The following is a 20,096-nucleotide window of genomic DNA, read 5'->3' as shown; positions in this document are numbered from 1 at the left end:
AGAAGGCACTTAGCTGTGTGCTGCTTTAAAAAGCACTCTCTGCTTAGCGTTCGACGGGGGCCACCGTTTCACCCCGAAAACAAGGCTTCATCAGGAACTGAGTGCAAAAAGCAAAATCATACTTAAACACCTGAAGGAGTTTTTATGCCCCATGATAGAACCTGAGCGATAGTTATAAAAATAAAATCATAACATCGCTTAAAACCTATGGCCGTGTGCCGACGGTTTCTGAGGGCTTTTCTCCTTAACAGTGTTAGAGCATGGCTGTTTTTCAAAAACTTTTTCCGCTAGAGTTTTGTATATCATAGTATTAGGTTACCCAATTTTGAACTCTAATTTATACTGCAATTTTGTTTGCTATTCTTTACGCTGAAAAATTGACCTGCGCGTGTCGAAAACACGCACCTACACCAGCGCAGGCCACTTTTAGGCACACCTTAGTAAAAGGGCCCCTAAATGTTGGTGCTTTTGAATAAAGAAGTGTTTTTTGTACCTTCCCTACGGCTGGTGGTCCTTTACGCCATCCTCTTCTTTTCTTGGATTTTGTGCTCCTTATCTAGAGGATCTCCTATTTGCATTGTGCCATTAGTGTTTGGCCATTTTTTAAAATTACCATGGGAATACTTAACACCACCTTTTTTGTAGGCAGTAAGGATTCCTGTTTTATCTGTGCATTAGCATGCCCTAATTTAGATGCGCTAACTGTTTAGCGTAGGAATGTCTATTCTCTGCCTCTGACAAGCCCCCTCAAAAGAAGTTCCCAAGAAATATTTAGTGTGTGGTTAGTGTATAAACAAGCAAAAACTAACGCAAGATGCTTTAGCGTGTCCTGTGTTAGTCCATTTTTGCTGTATTAGGCGTATATTAGCACCTAACGCAGCTTAGTAAAAGGACCCCTTAGAGAGGTCAAAGCACATTGTAATGTCTTTTAGCATTTTCAAAGCTGCACTGCCATTGGTTATAATAATATGCACATTTCTGTATGAAAGTAGGCATTATAAAATGCTCACACACATCTCTGGATGTTTTTAAAAATGTTTCTGTCCCAGGATCCCAATCAATGAGCTGACATCCTTGCCACCTGGAGCATCTTGTGCCTCAAAAAAGAAAACTAAATACAGGTTCTTAGGTGGTATTGATGTCAGCTGTCAGAGCAGGAACCCTGAGTCCACTCTAAGAAAAAGCTTTATAGCTTCATAAGAAGGTGCTGGAACTCACTGCCCTTCTTCAGGCGCAGATTTGCAGCGTACTTAATGAAATTTGCCCACCCTGGCCTGGAGTCTACATATGACGCCAATGAGTCTCATGTCACCTCCCCCTCCCCCCCCCCCCCCGGGTTGCCAGAAATGTAAGAAATGCTGCTGCTTAAGTAGGAAAGTAAGGGGGGGGGGGAGCTACCAGTAAGACATGTTATTTTACTGTTAACTCCATTTATTAGTAACTAGGGGATCATAGGCGGTCGGTGGCCCAACTGTTTGGGGAGGCTAAAGGGGGCGGGGTTAGGGGTGGAGCTTAAATCCATAATTGTCTAACACACAGAAGAAAATAAAATAAAAATAAGTCACAATACCTTTTATTAAATTTAGATATTAGATATGTATCATATGTCAAAGAATAAAGTGGTTGCTCAAAGCATATACTAACCACAATCGCTTAACTGCAAAACACTATGCACAACTTTGTGCAAAAACACACTCAGAACCTTACTGTACCATAAATATTACACTGGGCAGAACCTAATATGCCACCCATACGGAAAACACAGACCATCAACAATATGAAACAAGGGATCATAACATCACAATTCTTCATGTACAGCCACAAAACAACTTGTTAGGGTGGATAGTGTTCACAATGAGCTCCTTTTATTAATGACCAGATAGAGATAAGTTTTCAAGTTTGGAACAGTATGGCATCACAAGAACAAAATATAAGAAAACCAAAGGACTGCATTAGGGGCTTATAGCCCATTTAGTTTTGTTTAAACAAAAGAGATCTGCATGAAACAAAATATTTGTTTTTATTTTGACTTATAAAACTTTTTTCTCTCTCTCTGCCCCAGTCCAACATTGCCCCATTATCTTGCCCCCAACCACCACCATCCAACATTGCCCCATGTCTCCCCATCTCTCTCTCCTCCCTTCATCATCCAGCATCATCACCCCATTCCCTCACCAGTCTCCTGTTCAACAAAGCAATTTAGCAATAGACTCAAACCAAAGGACTGCATTAGGGGTTTATAGCCCATTTAATTATTTTTATATAAAAGAGATCTGCATGAAACAAAATGTTTTTTATTTTGATTTATAAAACCTTTAACCTGCAGCACTGTTCAATATTTGCAGCTGAGCTTGCTTGCTGCTCGATCCACTCAGTTCAGTCAGCTGCCTCCTTCCCTGGCTCAGTGACTCATAAGAGCCGCATGCTGCAGCCTGCAACCAGTTAACAAACAGGCTCTGCCATCGTGCAACTCGCGCCAGAAGTGCAGGAACAGGAAGTGTGTCACAGGAAGCCGCTGGGGAAGGACTGTCTCAGAGGCGGAACGGAGCCTTAGAGAGCGGGAGGCAGGCATCCATCTGGTAAAAGAAGTGAGAAGCCGGCGCCGCGAGTAGGGGGTGGATGGTGGCGCCGCGAAGAGTGGAAGATATAAAATTTTCTTCTATCCTGCCTTTGAGGAGGAGGCAGCCAGAGTAAGGTCACGGTTGGGCTGGGGAGGCTTAGCCTCCCCAAGCCTCTTATATGGGGCGCCTATGTAGGGGGTCCTTTTACTAAGGTGCGCTGAAAAATGTCCTGTGCTGTTGCAGGCGTTTGTATCGGATGTACGCAGGTCCATTTTTCAGCATGCCTGTAATAAAGGCCTTTTTTCCAGCCGAAAATGGACGTGCTTCAAAATAAAAATTGGCACGCATCCATTATGTGCCTGAGACCTTATCGCCACCTATTGACTTAGCAGTAAGGTCTAATGCATTAAACGGGCGGTAATGTTCAGCGCGTGTACACTGCTGATTACTGTTCATTAACACCACATGGTAAAAAACAAAAAATATGTTTAGACCTGCATCAGTTTGGAACCTGGCTACCGCGAGCCCTGGGTGGTAATTCCATTTTTTACGCATGTCCGGTACGCACATTCGAAATTTTTTAAAAACTTTTGTACTGCGTGGCATTAACCAGGCGGTAATTAGCAGTGTACGCGTGCTGAAGATTACCGCCCTGTTAACTCATGAGACCTTACCGCTAAGTCAATGGGTGGCGGTAAGGTTCCGGGCCCAAAATGGACACGTGCCAATTTTTATTGTGCCGCACTTCCATTTTGGCCAAAAAAGGCCATTTTTGCAGGCGTGCTGAAAAATGGACCTGCGCATGTCCAATACACACACCTACAACAGTGCAGGCCATTTTTCAGTGCACCTTAGTAAAAGGACCCCTAGGTCTCATTGGTAAAATAACACATCTTAATAGGCGTCCACGTTGATAACTATGCCCCAAAGATTATAATATAACAAATGTATTTTAGATCAGTGCTGATCAGAGCTTCCCAAATTGTGGGTCAGACCTGAGTAGATTCTCCACCTGTACATCGTTATTTTGCACCTCTGGTGGGGGTGTCACATAATTTTATTTGGTCACTATCATGGGGTCACAGCCACAAAAAGATTAACAAGCACTGAACTAGATGAACCCGAATGAATTGTGTGGCTTTGTGACTGATCTTTAAGTCATTCCCAGACAGATTTAATGCATGAAACCTGCCTGTAATCCAGGCTGTTTTTTTTTATGCCTCCTAGAGAGCCAGAAATTGCTCTGTCATGGTTCTTTCCAAATCTCACTCTCTTCCATCCCTCCGTTAGGGTACCTTGGAGAATTGTTTAGTTCTGTGCATGAGGCATAGCTTTGCACTGCTTTGTGAAAACTCTGTAGAAGCAACCTGTTGAAGAAACAGATTTAAAATCATCTATCTCTTGTGTGTAAGACAGAAAAAAGCAGAACACTTCAGCATTTGTAATCTCATTCTGACTGCCCCAGAGCCTCCTCTCACACTTTTAGATTTTCAGATAAAGTGTTTCTATTTCTGCACAAGTTAAACACTACTTTACTGAATTCTACCAGCGCAGCATGAGGTCCTAGCTTCTGTTTTATACATTGCTTTTTTCTTTTACTCCAGCTGAAGAACATTTGCTTGGGAGCAAGGTTTTCTACGTGCTTCAGAGTTTGTCTGAAATGAATGCCACCACTTGTGCTTCCTAACGCTATAATCCTCTGTTTGTGACATCACAGCCTGTAGCCATGGAAACAACTGTGATGTCACAAGCAAGGAGATTATGACTATATTCAGAGCTAAGTAGAAGCAAAAGATGAATTAACAGGAACAATCTCATTATCATGCAAATACAGTTCCTAATAAGGGTCAAGAGGAGGAGGGACATTAAACAGAAATACAATAGCCCATGAACGGTCTAAATATTCTTTCACATGTTTGTGTTATACTTTCAATGTGTATAGGAGGATTTTGCAAAGCTGTTAGATGACAGTAAACTGTAAGAAGACAAAATGAATGAAAATAGTCAACAAAAAGGCTGTTCAAGAATATTTTAAAACTAAAGGGGCCCTTTTACTAAACTGTGGTAAGCACTAACACATGCATGCCTCTCACAGCCAGCATGCTGCAAGTTTTCTTCCCTCCCATGCCATCTTTGTTGGGCAGTGGTATCATCAGATTTGCAGACCATCTTTAAGTTCTTTTTGTTGCCATTCATCTTATTCTCTATTTTTTCTGTTTCTTCCCCTCCCTTCTTCCTCTGTGCCGTCCTCTCTACTGACATTGTAATTGTTTCTTCAGTTCTTTGTAAGCCGCTTTGAGGCTGCTCTAAGTGGTATAAAGCGGGATATAAATGTTCTGAATAAATAAATTAATTAATTAAAATCCACTACCGTAAGTTCATCCCACAGTAGTTTTGTGTTTGTTGCACGCTACCCACACGCTAAAAAAAATAGAAAATATTTTTAGTGCGGGGGGCGTGTTTGGGCGCGGAGCGTAGGTGTGCCCAACAGTAATCGCTTAGTGCAGTTGCATCATCACGCACTAACCCATTAGAAGTGGTTAGTGTGGGAGCCCTTACAGCCTAGTAAGTAGGGGGGTGATAAGGGCGCCCAAGCTAATGGAAAAATGAATGTGTGGCCATTAATAAAGAAAAGGGGACATGTGGCCATTTTCAAGCCGCTTTAGAAGTGGCTTCAGCACGCGGGAAAGCCCCGGGCTACTGATACCTCAGGCCACTTATTAACACAGCTTAGTAGACGGGCCCCAAAATTTGTAGCACCCGATTTTTGTCACTGGTGGCCGTTACAAGCAGACTTATCACATCAATGCAAAGTACAGCAGAATTTTTATACCAGTAGCAATTCCGAACCCAATGATAATTTTACAACAGGTATTTCATATTCTGCCTTAGTTTGCATGGGAGTCAGCTCTGTGGGGGCTTGAGCAACCACAATATTGAGCAAACTCTGACTGTGTCCAGAGAGGTGTCATTTCCATTGGGTTTAGCACCCCCAATCATTTTGAAAAGTTGGCTCCTCTGGTAGTTTGTTGTTTCTATGTACAGAATCCTGACTTTTTCATAGGATAGGTGGTAGTCAAAGTCAAATCTACAGAAAACTTGAATCTGATTGCAATTAGCAAGCATCAGCAGATGATAACCACCCTTCTACCTACACTTAATATTGCATCATAGATTTGTGTAAAAATGTCCCTTATAGAGTAACTGCAGTATAAGATGGGGATGGGGGAATGACAAAATGAGCCAGTCCCGCCCCCCATAATAATACTCCCTTGCAGAGCCAACTTAAACCCCACAATTCAGAGCAGAGAAGGCGTGGTTCAATGAGGGCAGAGCAGGGAGGGCCTAGTCCAGGTAGGATAAAACTCTTGAGCCTAGTTAAGCTGGGGAGGACCAGGGAAGACAAGAGCAACCCTCCAGCATATGCTTTTCCCACATATGTGTACGCAGCAGAAGCTTGATTCAAGTAGGCCAGGTTTTATCTTGGAACCTTGTGGAATCTTTAATCATGGAGGTCAGGCCAGAGCCAGGCTTGGTTTTGATTTATATTAAAGACTAGTGCACACTGTGGCCAGGCCAGAAGGTGATTATCCTTGAATCCAAAAGCTGTTTTTATTCTCATATCAACATGCCTGTGAAAGGAACAGGCTGGAATCTGAATATTAATAAAGTGTTTTGGTTTTACCTTTAATCCTCTGAGTGGTTGTGTCTATAAAGGCTCCACTCCCCACCTTCACTTATGCTGCTACACCCCATTGCATGCAGGGAATGTCATACTGCTTTTCTGAGGGAACTTGACAGTGAAGTCAGAACTGTGGTTCGCTACTTGCAATGGGGCAACACCAGGACTGACTCTGCTTGAGACCCTGGTTATGGAGCTATATAACATAGTAACATAACATAGTAGATGTCGGCAGAAAAAGACCTGCACGGTCCATCCAGTCTGCCCAACAAGATAAACTCATATGTGCTACTTTTTGTGTATACCTTACCTTGATTTGTACCTGTCCTCTTCAGGGCACGGACCGTATAAGTCTGCCCAGCGCTATCCCTGCCTCCCAACCACCAGCCCTGCCTCCCATCACCGGCTCTGGCACAGACCGTATAAGTCTGCCCAGCACTATCTCCGCCTCCCAACCACCAGCCCCACCTCCCACAACCGGCTCTGGCACAAACCGTATAAGTCTGCCCAGCGCTATCCCCACCTCCCAACCACCAGTTCCGCCTCCCACCACCGGCTCTGGCACAGACCGTATAAGTCTGCCCAGCACTATCCCCGCCTCCCAACCACCAGTCCCGCCTCCCACCACCGGCTCTGGCACAGACTGTATAAGTCTGCTCAGCACTATCCCCGCCTCCCAACCACCAGCCCCGCCTCCCACCACCGGCTCTGCCACCCAATCTATATATATATGGCTATTTTACCTACAAATTAACTCTCAACATAGTAATATACAGTGGCAGATTACAGCAGAAAAAGACCAATTGACCCATACAGCCTGGCTACTTATTCTTGTCCACGCTGCAGTGATCTATCCCAACTACCAGTCATAGAAGCTTGAACACTAGTAGGTCATCACTCCTTATCCAAGTTAGTTTCTGTTTCCCCAATATTATCAGCAACTGTGGACTAAAAAAGTATCATGTAGCCAACAAAAGCACATGAATCTTTCTAGAATTTATTTGCATGACAGAAAGCTTCATTTTAAGAACAGCGCATAAAGGGAAAACAGTAAGTGAGATTAAAAAGACAGGCTTATGAGTCTGCAAGAAAGATTGCCTTCTCTTGGGAAGCCCGTGGAGAGCTTTTAAGGATGGAAAACACTGCTCTGGCATGAATTTAGTTTGCTTGCTCAGATAATCACAGCCGGCTTCATCCAAATTAAAATGAGATTCTACTTCAATGTGGGCAAGGGAGTATTTAATGTGAATTTACTCCAGTTGGTTTAGATTTCGGTGAATTCTTGCAGGTGCAAAGAGATGTAGGTTTACAGATGTTTTGAGGTTGCACTTTTAATATTCTTATCTGATCTGGGTCAGGAAAATGGGAAACATTGAATGCATTTAGCGGCAGTTATTGGTTATGGTAAGTATGCATTTATGCAAACCAAACCAAGAGTGGAAGATGACAAATGAGAAGATGACCAAACGCTGGAAAAAAATTCCTTTAATGGGTAAAGAACATGTAGATACAAGTCCCAGACAGAGAAACTCAACACAGGTTGTGTTTCGGCTGGACAGCCTTCATCAAGAGAATCTGTCGAGACGCCACAAAACAGAATTTAATCCAACTGTCAGTTTGTGTACCGATGCAGATATTCTGGTTTGGACTGCTGGTATGCAGACTAGGTTCATGTAAATGCAGGTTTATTCCATTGTGGATTAGACATTTTATGTTGATCGTATGCACCCTTACAGACAGTTTAATTAATGCAGTGTTTGATATTTTTGTTTTGATTAAATTCCGTTTTGTGGAGTCTTGAAAGATTCTCCTGATGAAGACTGTCCAGCTGAAACACAGCCTGTGTTGAGTTTCTCTTGTATCTACATTTTCTTTACCTATTAAAGGAACTTTTTTGCAACATTTTCAGGCTTATTTTTGAAAGAGGAGGACGCCCATCTTTCGACACAAATCAGGAGATGAGCGTCCTTCTCACAGGGCCACCCAAATCGGCATAATCGAAAGCTGATTTTGGGCATCCTCAACTGCTTTCCTTCGCGGGGATGACCAGAATTCATGGGGGCGTGTCGGAAGCATAGCGAAGGCAGGACTGGGGCATGCCTAACACTTGGGCATCCTCGACCGATAATGGAAAAAAGAAGGGCGTCCCTGACGAACGCTTGAGCAACTTTACTTGGTCCATTTTTTCTTACGACCAAGCCACAAAAAGGTGCCCGAACTGACCAGATGACCACCGGAGGGAATCGGGGATTACCTTCCCTTACTCCCCCCAGTGGTCACTAACCCCCTCCCACCCTAAAAAAAAAACTTTTAAAATATTTTTTGCCAGCCTCAAATGTCATACCCAGCTCTCTGACAGCAGTATGCAGGTCCCTGGAGCAGTTTTAGTGGGTGCAGTGCACTTCAGGCAGCCGGATCCAGGCGTACCCCCCCCCCCCCCCACCTGTTACACTTGTGGTGGTAAATGTGAGCCCTTCAAAACCCACTGAACCCACATGTAGAGGTGCCCCCCTTCACCCCTTAGGGCTATGGTAGTGGTGTACAGTTGTGGGTAGTGGGTTTTGGGGGGGGGGCTGGGGGGCTCAGCACCCAAGATAAGGGAGCTATGCACCTGGGAGCAATTTGTGAAGTCCACTGCAGTGCCCCCTAGGGTGCCCGGTTGGTGTCCTGGCATGTGAGGGGGAGCAGTGCACTACGAATGCTGGCTCCTCCCACGACCAAATGGCTTGGAATTGGTTGTTTCTGAGATAGGTGTCCTCAGTTTCCATTATTGGCAAAAATTAGGGACGACCATCTCTAAGGTCGACCTAAATTTCGCGATTTGTGCATCCCCGACCGTATTATCAAAACGAAAGATGGACGCCCATCTTGTCTCAATAATACGGGTTTCCCCACCCCTTCACCGGGACGTCCTGCAAGGACGTCCTCAAGAAAACTTGGGCTCCCCTTTCGATTATGCTCCTCTTTGACACCTTGACATTTGTCATCTTCCACTCTTGATTTGGTTTGCTTGCATTTTTGTATGGATGTTTTTTGGTTTTCTCTTGTCTTTGGACTTCAAGTATGCATTTATGGAAATGTTTTACTGTTGTAAATTCCTGGCAACCAGGTCACAGAAGTATCCATGCAGTAGAGGTATTAGGCTTATCCAAATGGACACAATCATTTCTGTAAACCTGTGCTTTTTGCTGCTTTTTGTAAGTGCATGGGCAGGAAAGATGAAGCATAATTATACTTTAAATATAATGGGCTAAATTCTATTTATCACGCTGAAAAAAATATGCCTAGATCTATTCTATAAACCACACCTAACTCTAGGTGTGGTTTATAGAATACAACTAAATCTAAACGTAGTTTATAAAATATGCCCAAGACCCATTTTCTGCGACTATATTTAGACATGGCCATTTACGCCAATGAAAACCTGGTGTAGATGCCGGTGCCTAAATTACATGTGGAACGGGCATATTCTATAACAGTGCGTGGAAATGCTAGGAATGCCCATGACCCTCCCATGGCCTTGCCCCATTTTCAGATCCACATCTTAGAATTTATGCGCATCACTTTATAGAGTCTGCTTAGATGTTTGTGCACATAACTTCCAATTAATGCCAATTAGTGTCAATAATTGCTTGTTAAGTTCAATTATCAGGGCTGATTGACTCTTTAAGCTAATTAAGTTGTGTGTGCAAATCATGTCGTACTATATAGAATTTGGGCAATGGAGGTAATATTCATCCAGCAGCGGTCAGCATCTGTTGACCACCACTGCTGAAATTATGCCCAGGTATTCAATGCCGACCATGTCTGGGTTAAATTAAACCAGCCAAAGATAGGACTGCTATTTATGCAGTCCTGATTGGCCAGTTAACTCAACTGGTTAAGGGCTAAATACCAACATTTATATGGTTAAGTGCCAACTCCACTCCAAACGTCCATACAATAGCCAGTTTTGGCATTAACGGTTAGAGGGAATATTCAGCGTCACTTTCCGAGTATGTGCTGCTGAATATTCCCTCAAGGCCTGCTTAGCACTGTTAACCAGGCAAGAGGCTCTTTAACTCAGTAAACTGGCTTTGAATATTCAGTAAAGGCCAAGCGTTCTAACGCAATGTTTTCACCTCACAGATAGATAAAACAGAAGACAAGTCACTGGAAGAGCGTGGTCGGATCCTCATCTCCTTGAAGTACAGCTCTCAGAAAGGAGGCCTTCTAGTTGGCATAGTCAGATGTGCACACCTTGCAGCAATGGATGCCAATGGCTATTCAGACCCGTACGTAAAAACGTGAGTAAACCACCATGCAACTTGAGTTCTGTGCAAAATGCTTTGTAGATGCTTGAACAATTACAAATACAGTAGAAATGCATCTCTTCTTTCCTGCAAGGGCATGGACAAGGAGCTGTTATTTTGGCTGTTGGGGAAGGTTAGGTTAAGCTAAATTGAACCTGATGATGGAAGAAACCAACCAAACCAACAACTTACAGGTTACAGCCCTATGCTGTGAAGAGGGTCTGTGTGTCCGCAGGGCCGCCGAGAGACTGAGTTGGTCCTGGGGCAAGGGCCGCCACCACCGGGCCCGGGGCAGAATCATCATTGCTGACGACGCCCCCCTCCTGCCCGCCTGCCCAAAGTACCTTGGCTGGCCCTGCAAGCTGCAGGTAGCGTGACTCCTTCCTCTACCAAGCACTGCCTGAAGCTGCAGCTGCTTTTGTGAGGTCGCAGGTGCTCAGTCTCAAAACTGAGCATGCGTGGCCTGAGGGCCCAGCAACTGCTAGGCAGACAATGCAAGGGGGGCCCGGTGCCGAAGTATTGTCTCTCCTGCTCCTGTCGGGACGTGATCACCCTGGTCCCACCAGGAGCAGGAGAGAGAGAGAGAGACCCCTGCGCCGGGCCCCCTGGGGGTCCAGGCTTGGGGAATTTTGCGCCCCCCTCCCTCTTGGCAGCTATGTATGTTGGTATAAGCGCTATCTCCCAGGTATGGACAGAATGAGGTTTCCTAAATTCACACAGGGAAGGAAATCCTTGTACTTGCTGTTCTGGAACATCTATCTGTACAACCACCAAAGTTACACCCCCTGCTCTTTTCACCATAAGAGGGTGCTGTGGTATTTTGGTGAGCCTTCTGTAGCACTGATCAGGTCCACAGGAGATCAGCTTTCTGAAGGCTGAGGTGACTGCCATTTTCTCTCTGGGTATAGTAGCGTGCCTAGGTCTCATCAGTTACAGGAGGATTCTGTACTGTTTTAGATTGTAGAATAATAATTCAATGGCATATCCAACACAAAGGCTGCTTTAACGTTTGGTATGCAGGATGCAGCAGGGAGTTCCTATAAAGTTCTACTCATGGATAGTGAGTGCATCTGAGTTACTTGAGATACACACAGATCTACTAAGTTGCCCAGTTCCTGAAGGGAGACCTTTTGGTGAGTTCTGGTTTTAAACATGCATCCCAAAGTAGTGTGGTACTTATAGTCCCTGATTCTACCCATTGAAATCAGTACTACAGCACCCACAATACATTAGGATGAGGTTGTCAGAAATTCAGAACTGGCCCAAAATCTCACTCCTGAAAATGGGAAACCCAGCAACTCTGTACATAGATAGTACTGGGCAGATATTCAGGCACAGATATGGTGGGTCCCTCAGGGCGCCTCTGCAATAAGTGAAGGTTTATGACTTAAGTGAGAAGGAACCTGGGATAAGGCGATGAGCTGCAGGAATGTGTGACCTCCCTTCACTCCAGGCTGCTGTCTAGGGGTTTACTCAGTGCATGACACTGAGGTGTTGTGTCACCAACACTGAGACTCAGCAAAAACATTCATCTGCTCTTTTGTGCTAAACTGTATTTTACACTTAAACCGAGAGACCCTGTGTAATTCTAGACCTTTGAGCCCTTTTGTGTGATATGATAAACTGAGAAAATCTTTTGGGGACAATGAATACTACTGGCCTAGCCTTATCCTGAGGATTCAATAGAGTGGATTGTTTCTTTTATTATTATTATTTATTGAATTTAACATTATATCCAAGCAATTACACGTATGCAGAAAAGTGGTATGAAACGCAATAATAACATAAGATAACTAACCATTCCTTATAGGAAATTAAGCAAACACTCACGTCTACAAATAATGAGGCCTAAGACTTAATGAGAGGAGTTAAACAAAAATAAAAGAAACACTTTCGGCATTGACATAGTCCAGGTGCTTGGGCAAGGTACTAATTAAATGAAGAGCTCAAGTCAATCTCCTGACACCCCTTTGGTTGCCGAGAAGGTTCTAAGAAAACATATTTAATAGATTAGTGTCTGATAACCTACTTAAGTAGGCAAATGTGGAATGCATTACCAAAAGCAGTGAAAATGATACATGACCATCTACAATTCAGGCGAACTTTGAAGACCTATCTGTTTTGTAAGGCCTACCCTGCTGTTTCTGATTAGCAACCTCAGCACTGCACTGATTTGAAAGTCAATGTTATTTCTTCTATCTTTGATATTTATTGTTCCCATTTACCCCTACCTTCCCTTACCCTGATTCTATTTATATTTCTTTACCAACCCAAATACGGTGACTTGTAAGCCACATTGAGCCTGCTAATGTGTGGGAAAATGGGGGATAGAAATGCTGCAAATAAATAAATACATTTGCATGGATATCTTAGGAAAAAGGTTCCCCTCACTTGAAGAACACCTGGTTTCAATAACAAAAACTGCTTGCGTCAGCTTTGGGTGTCTCTTAAAACGTAGAGGAAAATTAGAATCTTCAAGCCCATAAATAATTTCTCTTTATTCTTAAAGAACATTCTCAATAACCATTGCGTATCAGGAGACAAGGCCACTGAAGCAACCAAAGTTGCTGCAGTGGCTAGTTCTGAATCCAAAGTGTCCAATATTGCTGAAACATCCAAAGAGGCTTGCTGCGGTTCCGCAGCTTTCCTCGGTAGATAATAAACTTGTGAAAGAGGAGGAAATGTATCCTCTGGTATACCAAGAATTTCCTTCATATAACGTTTCACCATTTTCAAGGGCATAAAGTTGGCACCCTAGGAAAATTGCAAAATTTTCCAAACCCTTACATTTGTTCCTCAAGTTGAACAAATCTTTTACCATTGAAGTCTATAAGTTTTGAACACCAGAAAACTCCCTACTGGTTTGTTCCACTTGAGAAGACACCTTCACCTCTGTTTCAGTGTTTTCTGTTTTTAGTTCTACCTGAGAAAGCTTCTGTGCAAGAGCATGAGTTTGTGGAAACAAGGTCTTACCCAAGTCCGAAATCAATAGCAACAAAGAATCTAGCGTTACCTCTGTGGGCTTCCTTTGTAAAAACTCAGGAATAGGCACAACCGACACAAACTCAGGTAAAACACCTTCCAACTCCAATTTGGCCACTCCTTGGTCCCCCCATATGGAACTTGCTGCAAGGTTGTTGTCCTGGGGGAGGACTTCCATACTGCCTCCCTCCATCTCCTGCTGATGTGATTAAGCCTCACTCAAAGCAGTGCCACATATACTTTCTGTTAGGGGCGCTGCTGACCCAACAAGCAAAGAGCTTGCTCCTTGAGGCTGCGGGGGAGGGTCTCTTCGGTCAGGCTTAAGGATGTGTCAAGCCCTGGAGATGCCGCCAAATCCTCTCTCAAGCAGGTTGCCTCCCGAAAATATTCTAAGAAGCATTCTATGTCATGGAAGCGTCATGGAGGGTAGGATCAAGGTTTCTTTCTGATACTCTGTCACCCAGCTCTACCACCACCATCTAACTCCCACCATAGTCCAGTGTCTCCTACACACCCCTGCTGAGTAAAACAAGGCTTACAAATAACAGAGTCATATTGGATTTGGAATTAAACACACTCTTGCCTACAAAATGCTCCTATTTATACTTCAGCTGAAAGCGCCTGTAAATATTGTATAATGTGAGAACATAGTGCTGCATTTCCTTGCCATGTATGTGATATGGAATGTAGAATGCACCGACTTGATGGCAAAATGCAAAGCTTTTATCTTCAAAGAATGATTTTCTTTATTGCCCTTTCTAAATGCAAACACAGAAATTTTCAATTTATTCATCTGAATGAGAGCTGTTTCTTAGAGCAGCTGCTGCATTTACCATATAAAAGAGCAAATGCTTCTCAAAATTTCTTCAAAAAGGTGGTAAATAAATAAACGAAAGAGCATAGAGGCTGAATGCGATGAACAGTTTGCAATACCTTTCTTAGCGGCTTTTCAGTGCAAGGCGAGGTGGGGAAAGGACAAGCAGCAAATTGCTCTGGAATGGTGGGATGGAGGGGGATGGTGTCAGGAATAACTTAAAATCCGCCTCTGGAAACCAGGTGCCTTAACAGCTCTGTGGAACTGATGACAGAAAGATTATTTACTGTGAGCATTAATGGTACCAGAGTGATGTTAGAAATTAATATGCACATCTGTAGCACATGAGTAGGGAAATGAACTTACTTGTTAAGGAATATAAAGTGCCTTGTGTTTCGCTGAAATCTCACCTGTCTCTTAGGATATAAACCCGATAATTAGATGTTTAAAACCCACTCCGCATTCGCATTAATTCAGAGAGCCCAGCAAACAACCTGTACACAATTCATGAGGATGATGGAGCTTAATTCCTCCCTCTCCCTCTCTTCTGTGTGTGACAGGTAGGAAACATCAGTTCTTTCATGATCCCCTCACAGAGTTAGAGAGGGGCTATTGTTCTATGGAAGAGTAATTTCTGCTTAATTCGTTTTTGGATTTAGGTCTTCGTAAGAGCAGGGATTTTGATATGGCTCCTGTTGCTGTTCGGGTCTGCAGCAGTTCATTTCTTCATAGCCAGAGAGCCTCGTAACATCCAAAGAAGGTCCCACGTGGTTTTCAAAGCTTCATATAGGGAAGGGGGGGGGGGGAGGGTGGAAGCACGTTTGGATTTCGTTCATACGTTTCCCAGTATCTCAAGGAGAGTTGCATTCAGTTTCAGCCACAGCAGGCATTTGCCTGTCCCTTGAAGCTTACAAGCTGTTTGTACCTGAGGCAGTAGGGTTAAGTGGCTGGCCCAAGATCCCAAGGAGCAGCAGTGGGATTTGAACCCTAGCTTCTCTGCTCCTCATCTCACTGCCTTAGCCATTAGGTGGCTACTCTACTCCACTTCATATACAGTACTGCAGCACATCTTGGGGCTGGTTTAATAAAAGGTCTCACAGCCTACAGAAATTCCAGGTTTCTCCAGGACTGCTTGAACCCCCACCCAGACTACATAGTTGCTGCTGAGTTATAAGAACTTGATGGGGTCTTTCACTAAGACGCAGTAGCGTTTTTAGTGTGGGCTAAATGGTAGAGATGCCCATAGGAATATATGGGCGTCTCTAACATTTAGCGCACGCCAAAAACACTACTGCGGCTTAGTAAAAGGTCCTATTAGTGCAGCTATAGAAGTGAAAATCTAGTGGTAACATGAACTTGACAGGGACACTGAGCTTCTACAGAAAAAAAAACTAGACAAAGGGATAAATGAATACTCTTTATTACTGGTGGATCAGTGAAAAGGCCTCTCAAGGCTGACATTTGGCTAGGTTCAAAGCCGGTATGCAACAACTCAAAGACAGCCTTACACAGTTCCCAGTCTGACTTTGGCCTGGATTCACAGGATCAGGACTGTCATGGAAATGACCTGTCTTCTATTCTCTTCTACATATGTAGTAGAGGCGTATGCAGAGGGGCAGTTCCTTTCTTCCCTGGGCCCACTTTCAGACACTGTAGCCCTTCGTGGGAATCCCCTAGAGAACCCTTCCTCCCTGTTCTGGGCCTTCCCTGTTCTGTTCCCACTCTTGAGATTTTAACCCTCTCTCTCTCTCTGCCTGAACCCTGATCTCTTGGCTAGGCAGGCTAGCTCTTCCTCCCTTAAAGTGTCCAGTGATGGAGTGCAGTTAAGGAAACCTGGTCTTACTCCAAGCACTCCATCACACTGCGAACACAGAAAACATGTTTGTTATGTTAAATTGCTGGTGCATAGAGCATATGGCCCACTAGTTAATGCCCTGAGTCACAGGCAGAGGAAATGGGGTGAACCACGCAGGCTATGGCCCTACTGATATTTTGCCAACACAGCATCACCAACTAGAGAGCTTGTGAGTGGGGCCAGAGATGCTTGTTTGGCCTCACCAATCAAAAAGGTGTTCTGTTGCCCTGCACCAATTGGGTGACGCAAAGGGCAAGAGTTGAAAGACATTTTCTGGCACACTTCAGGTGTGGGGATTGTGCTCTGCTTCTGAGATTTGACTCTGTTGCCCTCCCCTTAACATTTAGCAGCAGTTTCATTTTCTGCTCTGCTTCTGGGCTCTCTGGCTCACAATGGAAATTAACTTACCCAAAGCAAGTATGTGAGAGCATTTTTCAAATCCCATCAAAGTGCATTCTTAATTTACTCTTATTTCACATTTCCATGTACACTGAGACTTATTACAGCATTCCAAGTGACCAAGTGATTAATTGTTAATTTGGCACATAATTAAAGACAAGTACCATTGGGCTTTTACAGCCAAAGAGATCTCTAGGACTGTGAAATACAGCTGAATGAAATGAGTAGTGATGCATGTTAATTTCTGTATGCTATCATGAGACTGGAAATATACATGGAGAAATTGCTTTAGCACAGAGGTCTTCAACCCAGTCCTTGGTGCCACCTAGCCAGTCAAGGTTTTCAGGATATCCCCATTGAATTCTGAAAAAAACAATGGTCGATAACAACTCCCATCAGATATCGTAAAAATAATAGGGAGAAAAACCCACCGTTGAAACAACCAGTCCAGACTCAAACATTCCTAAAGACCAAAGTGTCTCCTTCACTCGGTTCCATATTAGTCTTAAATATAACAGTTGCTAAAAATGATGCCATAGCGGGACTCAAAGCAGTACTTAGCTTTCTCAATAAATACTATATCGCTATTGCTTGTAGAAACTGTGGAAATCTTCAAAGCACAACCAAAATGCCTCATGTCTTCGAGGCACAAATTAAAAACCCTGACAAGGGGCCCTCTTGTTTCACAAAAGCTGCGTCAGGCGAAGGAAACTTGCATCAAGACACAAACCATGCGGACACATCCATCCATGCTACGTACAAACATTGAAACACCTCACTTAATCTCCACCCGCCCCCCCCCCCCCAAAAAAAAAAATCTATATTTATTTATTGGGATTTATTACCCGCCTTTATGAAGATATTCACTTAAAGTGGTGTACAGTAGGAACAGTTTAACATAAAACTTATCAATAGAAATCAAACAAAATAAAACAAGGAAAAGAAAATAAGATGATACCTTTTTTATTGGACATAACTTAATACATTTCTTAATTAGCTTTCGAAGCTAATCAAGAAACGTATTATGTCCAATAAAAAAGGTATCATCTTCTTTTCCATGTTTTATTTTGTTTGATTTCTATTGATAACCTTAAGAGTGGACTAACACGGCTACCACACCTCTCTACATAAAACTTATAATTTTGTTAGCATAAGAATAGTAAAATAACCAAGAATAAACATAAAGACAAATGAGGTAAACTTGAAAACAGTAAATTGAAACCTAGTAATAGAACAACCATGAAACAGCATCAACAATATACACGTTTAACAGCACTGGAATTCAAATACCAGTGATATAATACAATGTTAGCATACTACTAATGATACACCTAATAAGCAGGCATTAGAAAAGTCAACTAACATAGATATGATGCTAAAGATTTTCAACAATATGGCTTCCAAACAAACAAACAAAGCAAACACTGGGCCTTCAGGATTGAGAAAAATGTAGTCCTTTATTTATAATGAAGACCCGACATGGTCCGTGTTTCGGCGTACAAACGCCTGCATCAGGGGTTGAGCAGAGTTGTGATGAACCTTCTTCTAACTCAACCAGGGCTTCCTTTGGCTTACCATATAGCTGAGGAACCAAGTGCAGATATATGATGGGAACAAGATGGGTGGTATGGAGTCTGTTGGGATAATTTGGTGGTTAGCTAAACTCAAGGCAAGTTCTTTGTATTGTTAAGCAAGAGATGAGGAACTGATCTAAATTACAGTGTGTGTAGCAAGCTAGTCCTGGTGCAGAATGAGTGTATAGTCTGTCACCCTATGTATTAAAGGCTTGGGAGAAGAGCCAGACATCATAGACGTGTATATACACACTCACACCCATACATCCCAGGTACACAATTTTACCCCTACAAACACAAAGAGGGGCATTTTCAATATGGCACCTAAGTTCGACTTTGGATGCGTTGCATAAAAACGTCCAAAATCTGAAGAGGAAAGAAGGTAATTTTCAAAAAAAGAAAAGCGACTTATCTTTTTTTTTTTTTCCAAAAATACTGTTTTGAGCAAGGTTATGTGATTCAGATGTTTTGTATTTTGGGCCATTTCTGAAAACAAAACGTCCATGTGCAAAATGCACAAAATCAAGCCATTAGCATGTAGGCGGAGCCAGCATTTTTTGTACACTGGTCCCCCTGACATCCCAGGAAAACAATAGGGCTCCCTAGGGGGCATTGCAGTGGACTTCATAAAATGCTCCCAGGTACACATCTCACCATTGCTCCCTTACCTTGTCTGCTGATCTCCCCAAAACCCACTACCCCCAACTGTATACCACTACCGTAGCCTTACGGGTGAAAGGGACACCTATATATGGGTTTCTGGTGAGTTTTGGAGGGCTCACAGTTTCCTCCACAAGTGTAACAGGTAAGGGGAGGTAGGAATCTGGGTCCACCTGTCCGCAGTGCACTGCACCCAACACTAGACTACTCCAGAGACCTGCATTCTGTTCTAATGGACCTGAGTATAACATCTGAGGCTGGCATAGAGGCTGCCAAGTAATGTTTTTAATCACATTTTTTGGGGTGGGAGGGGATTAGTGACCACTGGGGGAGTAAGGGGAGGTCATCCCTGATTCCCTCCAGTGGTCATCTGGTCATTTAGGGCACCTTTTTGTGCCTTATTCATTTTAAAAACAGGTTTAGCTCAAAACATCTTAGTTTTAGTTCTGGACAGTTTTGTATTGTTTCATTATGGCTGAAAAACATCCAAATGTTAGGAACACCCAGATCCCACCCTTAACATGGCCCTGACACCCCCCCCCTTGTGATTTGAAGGCATTTGTGACGGACTTCATAGAAAAAAAACAACTAAAAATTGGTTTTGAAAATACCAATTTGGATGTTTTTGTGAGAAAAACGCCCAGATGCAGATTTATGCCACTTTTTGGACATTTTTCTCTTTTGAAAATGAGCTCCATAGCCCCCACCAGCAACCCCCCCCCCCCCCCCAACACACACACACATCTTCACAGATAAACCTGCTGCAACAAATGTACAAGCTATGACCCCTGATGAAGGCAATGTTGCTAAACTCCAGCTGTATTGGTGGCGACCTGGTTGTTATTCCATCATCTCTTCTGAGGGCGGCGAGCAGACATACCAGCACTAATCAGTTAGCGCAGCTGCATTGCCACTCACTAACCAATTAACAGGAGCCCTTACTGACTAGTAAATAAGTGGCGGTAAGGGCTCACGCACTAATTGGGAAGTTAGCATGTGGCCATTTTACTGCCATGCGGGGAAACCCAAGTACTAGTAACAGCACAGAACACTTGTTAGCGCAGCTTAGTAAAAGGGCCCCTTAGTTTGTTTTTGGATTGACTTTGGATTGTTTTGGGGCCAATTTTCAGATGCTTTTTCATTGTGTTTTGTAAATTAATTGATATAAAATTGGATTAATAGTTGTAAAACATTTTAAATGCATATAAATCAACGTTATGCACATTAATAGAGGTTTTATGCATGTGAAGTCAATTTTATGCATTCATAACATTTTC

At 43.3% G+C, this 20,096-nt stretch overlaps 1 protein-coding gene across 1 annotated transcript in view; it reads left to right on the top strand.

Moving 5' to 3' along the window:
- DOC2B (double C2 domain beta) overlaps positions 1-20,096 on the top strand; it is a 345,932-nt gene that overhangs the window by 272,071 nt on the left and 53,765 nt on the right. The window contains exon 6 of the mRNA XM_030222362.1: positions 10,372-10,529. Coding sequence (XP_030078222.1) covers positions 10,372-10,529 — 158 coding nt within the window. The remainder of the gene's footprint in view (positions 1-10,371; positions 10,530-20,096) is intronic.

The sequence above is a fragment of the Microcaecilia unicolor genome, chromosome 13 (assembly GCF_901765095.1).
Source record: "Microcaecilia unicolor chromosome 13, aMicUni1.1, whole genome shotgun sequence".
In the NCBI taxonomy this organism is placed as follows: Eukaryota; Metazoa; Chordata; class Amphibia; order Gymnophiona; family Siphonopidae; genus Microcaecilia; species Microcaecilia unicolor.
This window is presented reverse-complemented; position numbering and strand designations above follow the sequence as displayed.